Genomic DNA, 15,200 nt, shown 5'->3' on the forward strand with positions numbered 1-15,200 from the left:
AGAAGAATCTATTTGTATCAAGAATCATGTTCGTTATGATACAATTGATGTATCTATTTGTATTTGAAGTATTCCTCTTTAAATACTTCAGTGTTTGTCACTCTTTCTGAAAGCAGAGGCAAAAGTCATAATTTTGTTGTATTTTATGTGCTGTGTTCTCTTCCTTTCCTTTTCACAGAGCTGAAGAATCTTGTGAATTTATATACTTGTGGGATTTTATTTAACATGACTTTTGATAAATTACTGGATTTTGGGTTTGCTTGTCATTGTTCAGAGTAATTGTATTTACAGACCTGTTCTATTTTTGCAGCCTGTGCTGATATGAACTATCTATCTTACTTGGCCTGAAGCCCTTTCTTACAAGTTATTTCCTGTTTGACTGATAGCTTTTGCACCTCTTAGACTGGCTCCTCTGGAAGTTAAAGAAATTAAACTCCTTCTTGTTGCTCAAAACCCATCTGAGTCTAGTGGATTTTAAATAGAATTCTTGGTTTTTCAGTTGTTTTTTTTCCTGAAATTTTTTTCCCAAAAATGATCAAAACTTAGTATTGAAATTCAACTAAAAAGCAAGGAGGTATTTAATGTTCTCATTTTTCCACCAGGAGATATTGTCCATCGTTGCATATCTGTAGTAACATTAGGTTTCTCTCGTTAGCCAAATGTGACCCTGAGGTCACCCATGGGGAACAAAGTCTTTTTTTTCTTTGCTCATTAGGTTAGAATTTATTGTTTACCCTGGCTGAACTTGCATGTGTTCACATGCCTTGCAGTTCCCCAGACTTCACTGAATTTAACAGTAGAATAGCCTGCAGATTTTGCTCTAAGTATTCAAAAGTGTCATATAGTGGCATGAAGTGGAGATGTTGCATCACTGGTATGACTTCAAGTATTCCTTTTCTGTAGTGCTTTTATGCTATGGTTGCATAGTGCTTTGTGTACTTATTTGCAGTATTCTTTAAAAAGAGTTCCTCAGTAGAATTTAACATTTGTAATAGGCAGCTACTTGGTTTGAAATGACTGAGTTTTGTCTTGAGTGCCGACCAACAGTTAGTTGAACTTTTATTCAAAGTGTTTACCTTTCCCTTGGTCACCTTCCTGTTTCCTTGTGTGATTTTTTTGTATTGTTATTGTGTAATTGCTTAGAGAGTATGTGTACTAGATAGAGTTGCATGGGTTAGTCCAACAAGTGTTCTGCAGTTGCCCTAAAGTATTTTTATATGACAGAACTTGTCTGAGATGTTAGAATAGAAGAACCCTTTTAATTTAAGGTATTATACATGCTCGTGAAGCTCATTCCAGGTTTTGTGGCTTTACAGCTTCCTGCTCTAATTGCCCCCTTTGGTATTGCTAATCCCCAGTTACACAGAATTTATCCTTTTGACTGATCATTGTTCATGCAACCAATATTTTAGCTGAAATAACTAGGTTTAAATGCAATTCAAGAGGCAATTCTAGGTTGTATCTCTTCCAAGTTTGTGTAACAAGTTAATTTGGAGGGAAAAAAGTGCTAAAAGTAAAAGACCTGACAGTCACTAGCTCTGCATGATTTGACCCCTTTTCTGAGACTGTCTAATTCAACTATATTATGTGATAAACTCTAATGACATTAGTTGCCTAGCTGACTATTTTGGCTAATAATAAATAACCCACTTACTAGTTAAGTAATTAATCACTACTTTAAGTATAAATAAGTCGTGATGATTTTTAGAAAAATTATTGTGCAGTCTGCTTTGGTTTTGGAGTTGTGGTTGAATGAAAAGTTTCTATAAGCATTGTAGAAGCTTTGGGTGAAAAAGATAACTGATCAGAAGCCTTTATCCTCTGTGTGCAATGACTCTGGGTTGGACATGAGCAAACTCTTCAACTTCTTTCAGGAAGTGTCTGGCTGGAGCTACATGAATCCTTCAGGCCAGTGGTGGCTGTTAGACTATGGACAACTGACTTCCACCTCAATCCCACTGGTTATTCCAGCTTCTCTCTGCTGTTCACTCCAGCAGTTCTGTGGCTGTGTTGTGAATTGGACCAGAAAAAGATACAGATTTAAAAACTGCTGCAGATCTCTGTTTGTGGTTTTGTTGGATTTTTAAAGTTTATTAGATTTTGTTGTTTGTAACTTCAGCTCTCTTTTAGCAGTTGTTTTTTAGATTGGATAATTTAAAGATTGTGGTTTGCAACTTTGGGAGATGGTGGATGCCTGTGGCATAAAGGATAAAAACAGCAGTAAATTGATACCACGAGATTAGTCCTGAATTTCATGTTGTGAGTGCTACTTCCTTGCAGTGTGTAACTTCCTTCCAGTGTACAACTTGTATTTTCCTCCTTTGTAGGGAAAGGTAATCGTGAGAACAACTGGTTTGTAATGACTCTTTCTGGAACTATACTGAAGGCTGAATTGGAGAAGTGGAGGAAAAAACATTTGTCTGTCTTCCTCCTCTGGTTCAACCAAATCTAGCCAAATTCTAATGCTGAGGTCTCTGCTGAGAGCTCAGGAACTGTTATGCTTGCAACTTAATCTTAACTGATAGTGGTGCTGTAAATAAATTACCTTCTGTCAAGGTCCAGTGAATCTTTACTTTTCAACTTAGTGATTATATACATTTTTCTCTATATAGCAGTAGGCACAAAAATAACCTTAGACTTATGAAAATTTATTATCTACATGGGGCTTTGCTGGCTATAGAAATATGTTTGCAGCTGTTTAAATACTGTATTATCTTTGAGTTGCAGAAAGACAATGGGACCACTGGCATGCTGACAGAAAATGTGCTTCTCCAAGCAATTGAAGGACAGAATCAAGAGCTGTCAGCTTTTTCTCAAGCAGTTATGAAGTAAGAAATTACTGAATACAAATAAGCTTTCAAAATGAAGAAAAAAAGCTAAATGACTCATTTTCACTTAGCTTGACAGGGATAGTCCTACATTTCTTTTTGCTTGATGAGGCAGATTTCAGTATGTGCCCTTTTTCCTTTTCTTATCCCAGTTTTTCCTGGTTTTGTCCTGTTTCGTTTAAGAATGCAGCAAAATTGCTAAAACGTTGAGTACTAAGGTTTTTGGATTATCACATGGCCTCTTCATTATTTTGGTCTCATGACTTTCCTCTCACTTTTTCCCTTGTTTTTATAACACTTCTTTATCCTCAAACTATTTTTCTGTATTTCCTTCTGTCTATTTTTAATATAATTTTTTTGCATGAATTTAAAGTATTTTTTTTTCCTTCTTAGCTGATGCACCTCACTAAGTCCTGGCTTTCCAACCCTTAAATGATTTCATTTTTATTGCTTCCACAACTGGAATACTTAAACAAATAAAACCTTCAAACTTGTCACTGCTTTGATCAGGTGGTGAAGTTCCTTAAAGGCCACACCAAAGAAGATGACAGAATGCTCCTTCTGTGGTTTTTTTCTTACTGCCACAATTTAATGAGAGATTATTATTTTTTTTGCTTTCTTCCTAGAGAAGACAAACTAGGAGTCTTGCCTTTCTAACTTTCAAGATCAAAATCCAAGAAATAATGGAGGAAATAGAGATCTTTGAATCTGAAGGACAGTAGCTATTTATTAAAATGGGAATGTTTATAAAAGCAAACTCCATAAAACAATGAGAATTCATATACTTGTGAAACTTACTGATTAACAACATTAAGAAAAAGCTCATGTAAAATAGGCTTGTTGCAACAGTTTCTAGTTAAATCTAATTGTTGCCTTTTTTTTCAAGACCCAGTGCTTAAAATACTGATGGCTTTTTGACTGGACAATTCTTGCTAGAGGGTTTTGGGTATTTTTCCCATTCTTGCTTTTGTTAGTAATCAAGATGATGAAATAAATGACCCTTATAGAGGAGTTCTGTTCTTAATGTCCCATGATACCACTTTAATGTTGATAAAAGTTTTGAGTTAAATTATTTTATCCATAAAAAGCAGCTATCAAAGTACTGTCTATTCACAAATAGGGGAATGTTTTATACTGTTTGTGTCCTAAATAAAAGCCATTCCCTTATCTAAGGCCTCTTTCTCAACTTCCACAACTTGGAATAACTACCTTCTGCGTAGCATCTAAATTCAGATTAGACTTCTAAAAATTGAAATATGTGAAGAGTTTTATTGTCTTTTCTGCATAAAAGAAATTATTAGTTTTTAAAATTATTTTTCGTAAATGATGTAAATTACATTTTTAAAAACTGTTTTAGAGCTTTGCTTCTTCAGAAGATGGATATATCCTGTAAGCATTGACCTGTTAAATATTTGAAGCTATGTGGAAAACCTGCCTAATTATAAGCTAGGATTTTTTCCTGTCTAACTACTACTTGTATAATTATTGTGGGCAGTGTTCTGTGGAGAGCAGAAAAATTAAATGGTGTTTTGTACATACAATTTAAGTAGAGAGCCAAAGGTAGTCTTTACCTGGCTTGTGGTTATTACCATGTTTTTTTGCTTTAGTCTTAGACTTCTCCATTGCAATGTTTCATATACCTTTTTTACTTTCAGATTGAGGACCAAGTTTCCTTACTCTAATCAGCAAACAAACCCAGGCTTTGTGCTGAGTCCAATCATGCTGCAAAGAAATATAAGTGGGGAGAGTGCCAGTATCAAGGTTTCCATAGAAATCGAAGAATTCCAGCAACCAGTAACTTTTACTTGTGATGGTATGTTTCTGCTTTTTAAACTGGAGTTTGCTTTTTAAGACTTACAATGATGGCTTAAGACTGTACACTGAGCCTAGGCCAGTGGCTTTCACTTTTTCTAATCCCTGTGTCTCAGATGCATGGATTGTTTGTGGGAAATGTGGAAAAGGTAACTGAGGAAAGACCTAATTCTGGGTCAGTGCCTCCATTAGAAAATATTTAGAAGTTGACAAAGTGAAACATTTAGTTTAAAAAAGGAAAGTCAAGCAAACCAGAAGCACTATTCTATCCACAGCTGGATAGAATAAAACAGTTTTTCAAAACTTTGACCTACTTTATAGTAATTGAGGGGATGATGACATCAGGACTGGGATTCTTAATGTTCAATTTTTTATTTCAATACTCTTAACTTATTTTTAAATAGACTTCTGTAGCCCATCTAAAAATTCAAACAAATTGTTGCTGGAAAATAAGAATAAGCACTAAAACTATCTGTTATTTGACTTCAATATATACTTATAAACAGAAACACTACAATAATACTGTCATGATGTGCCGCAACCTGCTGTCCTGGTTTTGTGGGTAACCAGGAATATTGGTTTGGGGTGGACCTTTTAGGTTTCCCTTGTACATACATTCATATACTCTGTGCAGTCTTGACTTCATGGCATTTGTATTCAAGGCTGTAACTCTGCATGCTGTCAGCTTCTGGCAGTTTTTGGTGATAAAATATATGATAATAAATTACCTCAGGAGCAACCTCCTGACAGTGGATCTGTGCTGTGATGTTTGCTTGTCCTTTGGTTCTCGACCTGTAATTGTGTAGATGCCTTAGAGCTGGTTGTTCCCAAAAGATATGGAGTTGCTGTATTACTCATGTAAACTAACTGCTCTCTTGGGAAAGGAGCTCTCAATGCTTTCATCCTGTATTGATTTGCTGGACCTTTTATTTATTCTGCTGTGATGTAATAATCTTTTGTTAAGAAATGAGGGAGATTGTAAGTATAGCCTAGGAAGGGTTTCTGCTCTTAATCCTTAAGATTATACTTTTCTAATATAACAGGCTTAATCCTTTCCTACAAAAGGCTTTGTTAGAGTAAGTAAAATGTTAGGGCTTCAGCCCTTTATTTCTATTATTTTTCTGACTAGCTTGGAATGTGTTTTGAGTTCTAACCCCACATATCTTATTCTTTGCGCTCTGTATTCTCTTCCTTTTTTTCTGATGCTGAAACTTATCACAGTAGAACTACTTGTCTTCCATAGCTGATGAAAGATGGGTATGTGACTAGTAATAGGCATATTTAAAGTTATTCTCTACCTTTAATTCCTTCTGTTCTTGGTCAAATTATTACATACCTTAGCATCCTGCTGCTTTGCTTTAGTATGCCTTTCAGTCTTGCTCAGAAGGAACTGCAGCCTTTCAGTGCTCTGACAGCTCAGTGTGTAGAAAGGACCAGGAGGGAAACAGATGAACTTCAGAGCTTATTTGGATTCATTTTGTAGTCATTTATTAGACTTTACGTAGAAGTACAAGTCTATCTGAGCAATCGTCGTGTGTCAGCAAGAAATGAATGTCTTTGAGGTAGGGCAGGGAAAAGGTGGTACCATTATCTTTGTCTTACTTTCCTGGGCTTTCTGGGGCTGGCAGACCTTTGCCAATGCTTCCTGTGACTGCAGCCCATAAACTATCATTGCATCTTTTTTCTCTTCAACTACCATGTTCTCTGCTGAAGGTATTACAGCAGGTTCACTCTAGATTAATAATAGGTTAAACAGTCTTAATGAGTTAAATCATGTTTCTGAATTCATACTTCCTTGCTCTTGAATTTCACAGTCATTTTTCATATGCTGTCAGATACCTCTGTGCTTGTAATACCAAATAATTTGTTAATTGTATGAAGCACGTGTTATCTTGTGGAAAATACTGTAGCATTACCACTGTGTGTCCACCATAACAGTAATATTTCTTTCTAAAAAAAAAAAAAAAATTTGAGAAAATTAGGAAAGTCCCTGGAGGGGAAAAAACCAATCTGAATTAAGTTGCTTTTATACAGTGCATTTTAGAGGATTTTGAGGCACTTAGTGATATTGTTTGTAAATGACTTACAGGAGATTGCTGGAAACTAGGGAGAGAGGGCTAGAGAGCATTTTGTATTTAATCATTTGTGTTATTAAAACATATCTGTGTATTTTTCATCAGTGACAGCTGGTGGGTGTGGAGGAATGGATTTGCAGTTTGACTGGGATTATTTCTTTTGCTCTGTAGTTGCTGGATAGAAGAGAAATTATTTTCAAAAAAAGCATTTGGAACATGATGTGAACATACTGGTAGCTAAGAGTTGCTTTTTGCAAAGGCTTGCTGATGCTGAGATCTGCTCTGTCCAAAGTGGAAACTGCACTAGACAAAGAGAAAGGAAAAAGTAAAAAACACTTTCAGTAGGATTTGCCTCAGCTGCAGCTGATATTCAGTTCTTCCAAAGCAGAACAAATAGAAGAGTTCCACCTCCAGCTCTTCAGATAATGATTTTTAAACTTTAAGTGCCTCTGGGATCACTTACCTATTTGAAGTCCTTGCTAAGTATGGCAAATTTATAATAATAAAAAAAAAAGGCTATCTTCAGTCCTGCAGACTGTGTTTGTACCTCTGGTCAAGTGACTGCACTATATCCTAATTTTAAAAAATTTATGGGCTTTTTATAATAACAGGCTAGTTTTATGGGATACCTTTCTTTGTGAGAAAAAAGTGAACATCTCAAACTATGACATTTAGGAGACAATAGAAGCATAAGAGTCTTTCCAACAAATATAAAACCCAATTTCATTAAATAACTACAATTTGTGAGTGAATAATAGTTGGTATCACTCGCTATAGATTTATATTTAACTTTTAGATGTAATTTCTTTAAACAGTGAGTTCCCCTGTTGAGCTTATAATAATGCAGGCACTTTGCTGGGTGCATGATGACTTGAATGAAGTGGACATTGGCAGCTATATCCTGAAAGTCTGTGGCCAAGAAGAAGTTTTACAGAAGTAAGCAAACTCCTTTTCATTAATATTTAATTTCATGCTTTTTCATGACACAGTTACTGGAAAGTATATCTCTAGTGATTGTATGTATGAAGGCAGAAATCTTAAAAATGTAGAAGAGTCACTCTTTGCACAAAGATCAGAAGTCTTTTGAGTTGCTCTGGGATACATCAAAGTAGTTTCTCAACACCTTCCTAAAAATATGTTCTAATCTGCCATCTGTTGTGTTGAACACAAACAGAGCATATTTCAGATGCAGATTTTGAGAGCATTTCCATAGATGGATCTTGTAGTTTTCAGCTGCTCTTCAAATCCCAGCAACCAGGAAAAAAATCTACTGTTTTCTAATAATCTGGGGGTTTTGTGGTTTGTGGTTTTTTGGTTGTTGGTTGGTTTGGTTTGATTTTGGGTTTTGGCTCTTTAAAAAAAAACAAAAACAACTGATGGTTTACAAAACCCCATTTGTTTTCTGGGTTAGAATATTTGGTTTGTGTATTACTCACTGTAGGTAAGAGCCTTGGTAAAAATACAGGTGTCTGTAATAGTGTATCAAAACTTCTGCAGAAGTGAAAATCAGATCAAGTGTGGTGTGGGAGTTGATTGACCACTTCCTTACTTTGAGGCAACAGGTTGCCTTAAATATTTCATGTGAGATTTTTAAAAGGCACTGCATATTTCTGTTGTGACTACAGCTTGCTTTTGTTTAACAGTAAGCACTGCATAGGAAGTCATGAATATATCCAGAACTGCCGGAAGTGGGACACAGAAATCAAACTGCAGCTCCTGACCCACAGTGCGATCTGCAGCGATCTGGCACGGACAGTAAGTACTTGCTAGTCTTCAAGAGGTTGGGAGTTTGCATCAGAGTTGGTGGATCTAAAGTGTAACCTAGTTGTTCTAACAAGTTAGTAGGTCTACTTGGTGTCAGGAATCGTGTCCTCTCGTACTAAGAGGAACTGAAATACATAACTGAATTTTCACAGGGCAGGTAATCCAAATATGGGTAATGTCACTTATATTAGACTAAGTATTATATCTGGAAAAAGTATGCAAACATTTGGACTAAACTTGAGACCTGAAAGGGAAGCAACAAATTTCAGAGTTAACTAAAAGTTGAGAACAGTTTTTGAGTTTAATTAAATCTGTATCAGACCATCAAAGAGGAAGGAGGAATATTTGGTATCTGTGTAGTTGTGCACTTGATGGCTGTCTCTTCCCTCTGTCCCTGTGTGTACACATATCATAGGCTATTGATTAGTTATTTCTTTTCCCCTTTGAAGAAATCACCTTATATCTTTCCCCTGCAACTCCACAGGTATTAGTAATTAAACTTCTAACACAGTATTACAAATTATAGAAAGGCAAGAACTGGACTTGAGATCTAATATTTTATTGCAGGAAGATGATGACAGAACACCCATTCATCTAACCAAACACCTCTACAAAGTAGAAAAACCTTTCAGGGAACCTATTATAAGGTAATGTTTTGTGGTTATTTTAGTAACCAAGTGCAGATCACTGCTGAACTCCTGACCTATGTTCTCTTCTTGCTCTTGTGTTCAATAACTATTATTTCTTGCAGGCCTTCTATTGAAGAGCTTCTTGACGTGTATCATAAGCAAGTTAACATAGCTCTTAAGAATGAGGTAAGGTCATTGTAAATTATTGCTGAACCAAAAGTAGCATGAGAAAGTTCACTAGTAAGGTAGCTGGGAAAAAGACTTGCAGGTGTTCTTGGGAAAAATGAGATCTGAACAAGCTGTCAAATGTGAATTTGGAATAATGGATTTTTAGATTTCTCTTCTTTTCTTGCAAACTAACTGTTACCTAATCATCACAATTAGAAATCTATCTTCCAAGTCCTGGGGTGAAAAACAACCTTTTCCTGAAAAATGCTCGAAGAGATAAATTCAAGGGAAAAGGTCTGAATCCTAACTACAACGATGATAGATATATTTGGTAACAGATAAAAATCTACACAATAATGAGCAGTAATAGCTGTGTACAATGGGAGTTATAACTGACGCATGTTTGTACACTTTGTGTATGTTTACACTCTGTGTAAAACTTATTCTGCATTATTTGATTAACTTGAAATACCCTGTCAAAAACATTGTCTATTTTGGTGTACGATAGGTAGCTTAATGAAGCTTGCATGTCAAGTAGTTTTTTCCCATATGCATATGGAGTGATTTCCCATATGCACAAGGTTATGGAAGTAACCTACTTTTCTCATTTCCCAAAGGAGAAACTGCATTTAACTCCTGATAACAGTGTAACTTGGAGACTTAAATGCTTAAACATTAACCGTGTTTCTTAACCTGTTTCTGTAAGAGCAGTCTTGAAACTAATTACTTAATTGCAGTACTTTTCATTTCCACTATGTTTGTTTGCCTCTCCAGGAATGCAGGTCTGAACAAGCTGATGTCCACTATTCACATACACCCTTAATTTATTTAATTCCTTTGATGGTGATTCATCATATTCTCAAGGGTAGTTTTGAACACAATCATTTTGTAGAAGAGGGAGCTGTTGCTGCTGCTTAATGGTGGTTTTGTTGCTTTGCTCCTGCAGCTGCTTCAGCTTGTTTGTTTTACTGTGATTTCACAGGCTGAGATGAGGAATGCAAAACATCTCAATTCAGACTTATGTTCTGCTCTTTCTACAGTCTTAGGACAGGAGATCTAGTTTGTAGATGGTGATGATTAGGTCCAAATATCAGCAGTTGCTGTATTTGATATTTACTTCGTGAAGTGAATTCCTGTACATGTTCAGTAGCTGAAGCTTCCTAATCAAAGTGAAAAAGCGTAAATTAATCCTTAAATAATTTGTACGTAGGCTTTGATTTCACATCATTGAACACTTCAAAAGTTATCAATTGTCTTCTTATTGAGATTGAAAGCCTGTGAGGAAAATAGCAATGGAAATTTTGTTCTTCATGACTCAAAGCAGCTGTTAACTTCAAAGTGTTAGCTTTGAAAGTACGACTTAAATATTTACAGTGTCCTTTGACTTCTGTGGTTGTTTTCTTACCAGGACAGTTAATTGTTGCCAGGAAACTCTCAATTCAAAAACTTTCTGATTCAAATGGCTTCTTTGCTATCCACTTGCAGGAAAGCCATGACAATATGTGTGAGAGGGTAGGGGTTGGGAGTCAATTTACATCTTACCGAGAGGATATTGCACTAATAATCCTTCTTATTTAGTTGTAAGTGCTCAGAAGTAGTTGTGAAAGAAACATATACATTATGCTTTTTAAAAAGTGAAATGTTTTCATTTTCTACATGTGTTCTTTAAAATTGGGTGAAGACTTTCCTTACATTAAAAAACAAAACCCAAGAAACCTAGGATAATTTAGATTTAACTCGAGTGGATTTTCTTCTGTTGGAAGAGTAGAAGGAGGAGAATGTTAGGAGCATCTCAACTTTGTCTTAAGTAGCCTACCAGCATATTCATTCTCTGATTAGAAGCTGATCTATTCCTTTCAATAAAGATTCATATTAAGCGTGCAACACCCCTTCCTTTCTTACCTGCTCCTAGATGACAGTTTGCAGTTGCTTCATCTGGAAGAACCATTTAAATTAAATAGCATTTAAAGCAAAAGTTGCAACAAACTTTTTTCAGAAGTATGTTAAAGTGAAGTAAAAGAGATAAAGTTCCATTATGGAAGCAATACTGTAATGTAAGCAGTAGTAGTGTAAGTGTAATTTGAACCTATATGTTTGAGAAGACTCAAGTTGAAACACTGCTTCTTTAGAATTGCTTCCTCACACTAAGTGAATAGCCTTTTTTTAAACTACACTTTACTTTTACGCCATGAGGGAATTTGAGCTTAGTGTCTCAATAGAAAATACTTGTTTGCCAGCAGCTTAACAGAAAAATGGTTGGGAACCTCCTAGTGTTTCCTGGAATTTCATTCTAGAATCCATACTACTGTGTTTTTGGCATTCATAAGGAATTTCTTGATGCTGAGGTTTTTTCTTTAATCAAATTGTTACACCACAGTTTAATGTAATTGAGATACGCATCTCCTAGTGAAATTTTTGTGGCAATTCATTAAAAAAAAATTAAAGCTCTACTGGGTTACACAATTGTGATCAGATCAATCTGTTCTCTCATACATTCCTTATTAGAACCAGCATAAAGCAGTAGATCATGTAATTAAGACTGTCAGAAAAATCTGTTCTACATTGGATTGTGTAGAGACTCCTGCAATAACGGAATCAGTGAAGAAGCTAAGGAGGGCTGTTAATCTTCCAAGGACTAAAAATGCTGAGGTAAACTTTCACACTATAAACTGCATTTTGAGGTACTCTTTTTAACACTGATAAATAGTATTTCACGATCTTTGGTAGCTGGAAATAGCAATAACAGTTCTGTCAGGATCGTGTTGGGCTTTTTTTGCTGGGTTTTATTTATTTATTTTACCTAATATTTTCTATTTATGTTGATGTTTCTCTGCTGTTAATGCCTTAATCACTTGCTTGTTGAATACTTTCCTTTTCTACATAGTGACTTTTTAAAAACTAGTTTTAAAGTACTGGTTTCTGGTTCTGTAACTAGAAACTTTTGTCAAAGCAAATGCCATTAAATCTGACCGAGGGGAACTGACAGCTAGCTCATGCTCTTTAAAATCAGTGCAGTTATGCTAAGGAACAATTTACATCATGCATTTTCCCAGTAGTGTTTAAATGACTAGCAATAGCATCTTAAAACTAACTGTTCGTGCTCCTGCATTCCTGAGCATACAGATAAACCCCAAATCTCTCAAACAGCACAGAATTTGATGCTTATATAATGCAGCACCTTATAATGAATGATTCACTTGAGCAGAATTGGTCTCAAGTCAACAAATGGAGAAGTGTGCAAATAAAAAAAGCTAAATAATCTTGTAATGCTGTTTCTGTTGTCCAGCTGCCTTATTAGAATGGCGATTCATGTGATGCTCTGTTCACTTCTGGCTTCATTGGTTCAGTGATGTATTTGTAATACTGAGCAGAAGTCTTGCAAAGTGCACAGACAAATAAATATAGTTGTCCCAAGAACTAAAATTCTTGCAGGGAAATGCAGAAGACATTTAGAAAACAGTGGAATACAGCATGTAAAATATTTTTTCAACATTTGCTTTTTGATAGGAGAAAGCTGTAGAAATAATTAGATTACAGTGTAAAAATAACTCCCCAAAATAACACTATTCCACTAGAGTTTGAAATAGGTGGGATTTTATCAGTAAAACAGTGCCTTTTTTTTTTATGATGCACATTGGCTTACACAGTAACATGCATGAAGGCTTATAGGATTGCTTTCAGAAACAAAATTACTTTAAAGACTGGAGACAGGTGCAACCAAACACTTTGAAAGATATTGGTTTTTTGGTTTTTTTTGTTTTTTAAGTAATTCCTTGTGGTTGGAAGAAGTGACCACCTTTCTTATAAGAATGGGAAGTTTTTTTGTAGTTCAAACTGACTGTTGACAAGATGCTCAATTAGTACACTAAAAGCATAAGGAGAACTTTCATTCTTCAGCAGCAGTTGTCGCAAACTTCTTAGACTTTCTGTGAGGTCTTAGGAGTTCACTGGGTTTTGATTTTAAATCACAGACTCAGTTTTCATTAAAAACTTTAGTTTTATCAGGAGTTGAATTTGACATGAAACCCTTCCTGATTAGAAGAGAGTCGAGACTAGACATTGCTGTGGTGTTGTATCATGTTTAGACTTCCATTTTAGCAGACCAAGAAGCAAACAAATATAGTCCAAAGTAACAGTACTTACTGTTCGGTTTTCTTAGTTGTTTAACATTTTTTTAATTCAGTAAATTTGCAGTAACTCTGCCAGCAAAAGATACCTTAACAAATGCCACAAACAGAACAGCTGTTCAGACTTCAATTACTCGGTAATAGAGCTAACAGCCTCTGCTTTCATCCATAACAGCCCTGAGCAAGTTTTATTTCTACCCAGGGAAGTTAGGGTATCCTGAGCAATATTCCAGCGTACTGTGGCTTTTAGGAGTTCATAAGGAGTGTCAAAACAGTTGACTTGACAAAACATGAACTTTTGAACTTGATGAGTAGTTGCTGCACAATGTGAAAATTGTGATGCTGTCAGGTAACTCTTGAGGAGCTTTGAGTGAAAAGATGTGTTACATAAACCTAAATATGGGCCTAAGTCAGATATTTAATAATTTCTGTACAAGATGCTTAAGAGCAATTGAAAATTATTAGGATTTCTCAGTATTGAAATTTGCTCTAACTTTACTGTCTAGGCGTCCTTAAAATGTGGTGATGACACTAGCAAGAGCTCACCTGGTGAGTAAAGTTCTTCAGTTTTTATTCAAAAACTGCTCTCAGGTGGTCGATTTAGGGAAAAATGCATTAAAAATAAATTATAATTTAGGTTCACTGCAGCCTGAAAACCCTCTGAAAGTGAGTATAGACCAGTTAACAAGAGCAGTTGAAGCTCTTGTGCGACTCCACGTGAATTCCTGTAGCAGTTGTGCAGCAATTTCTCCAGAAGATGGTAAGAGTACCAAGGAAGCTTGTACTGCCACGGAACATCTCCAGTTCACAGTATTTGCTGCTCATGGAATTTCTTCTGGTTGGGTGTCAAAGTAAGTAATTAATTAATTGTAAAATTCCTCTCCTTTTATAGATTTTTTTTTCTTGTTGAACTTATTTTTTTTTCCTTGTCCAGTTATGAAAAATACTACTTGATTTGTTCTCTGACCCATAATGGAAAAGATCTGTTCAAACCTGTGCAGTCCAAGAAGGTTGGCACATACAAGAACTTCTTCTACTTGATTAAATGGGATGAACTGTAAGTGATTTTAGCATGTAAAAATTCAGTAAAATATTTTGGTTTAGCTAGTACCTACCCAGCTAGCTGCTGAATACGGTCATTCAAGCAACTCTTGGTTCTGATTCCATTTGAAGTGTCCAAAGAACAATGTGCAAGACTTACTGACCAAAATCAAATATTTTTCCAAATGGTATTTTACTACTCATTTTGAAAGTGGGAATGGAAATGCTGGACAAGTGCCCTGTGCTAATGTGTTTGTAGTGCACAGTTATAGGAGTTGGGGAGGTTGTAACACTCTTTGTAATGGGAACAGGTTGTGCTGCTTAAAGAGGGATCATGTAAGTCCTGCTTAATTTATGTAAATGGAGAAGAAAAACTCACTTTTACTAACGTTAATATTCAATTGGTTTTTGTTCCAGATACATTGTAACAACTTTATATCTGAATTTAAAAATCTGATTTAGTACTATTGCTATAGAGAGGGCAGATGCAGAAGTGCTTTAGAGTATCGGTCTGTAACATAAAGGAATGTCCAGTTTGAGCTACTGAACTCCAGTTTCCCCAGGGCAGGGGAAGAGGGCAGAAAGGAGGAAGGAAGGGCATGCAGAGAAAAAATAGGGAGATAATGACAGCTGGTATTTGATAACTGAGAGGGGAAAATTTTTCACTATCTCTGCACAGCTTACTCCCTCCTACTTGAGTTGTCAGGCAGTCTGTCACAGCTGAAGCATCATGGGAGCTCCACTGTGCCCTATATC

At 35.8% G+C, this 15,200-nt stretch overlaps 1 protein-coding gene across 4 annotated transcripts in view; it reads left to right on the top strand.

Annotated features, from left to right (window-relative positions):
- The window catches only part of PIK3C2A (phosphatidylinositol-4-phosphate 3-kinase catalytic subunit type 2 alpha), a 51,338-nt gene that overhangs the window by 15,527 nt on the left and 20,611 nt on the right, over positions 1-15,200 (top strand). For 2 of the 4 annotated variants that reach the window (XM_051803937.1, XM_051803938.1), the window contains exons 3-12: positions 2,722-2,828; positions 4,484-4,641; positions 7,531-7,651; positions 8,359-8,470; positions 9,047-9,126; positions 9,231-9,294; positions 11,782-11,925; positions 13,910-13,952; positions 14,041-14,254; positions 14,338-14,460. In XM_051803937.1, coding sequence (XP_051659897.1) covers positions 2,722-2,828; positions 4,484-4,641; positions 7,531-7,651; positions 8,359-8,470; positions 9,047-9,126; positions 9,231-9,294; positions 11,782-11,925; positions 13,910-13,952; positions 14,041-14,254; positions 14,338-14,460 — 1,166 coding nt within the window. The remainder of the gene's footprint in view (positions 1-2,721; positions 2,829-4,483; positions 4,642-7,530; positions 7,652-8,358; positions 8,471-9,046; positions 9,127-9,230; positions 9,295-11,781; positions 11,926-13,909; positions 13,953-14,040; positions 14,255-14,337; positions 14,461-15,200) is intronic. The other 2 variants (XM_051803939.1, XM_051803940.1) reach the window with 2 other exon arrangements.

This window comes from Manacus candei, unplaced genomic scaffold (assembly GCF_025592945.1).
Source record: "Manacus candei isolate 608988 ecotype Guabito, Panama unplaced genomic scaffold, ASM2559294v1 h1tg000060l, whole genome shotgun sequence".
Taxonomy (NCBI): Eukaryota; Metazoa; Chordata; class Aves; order Passeriformes; family Pipridae; genus Manacus; species Manacus candei.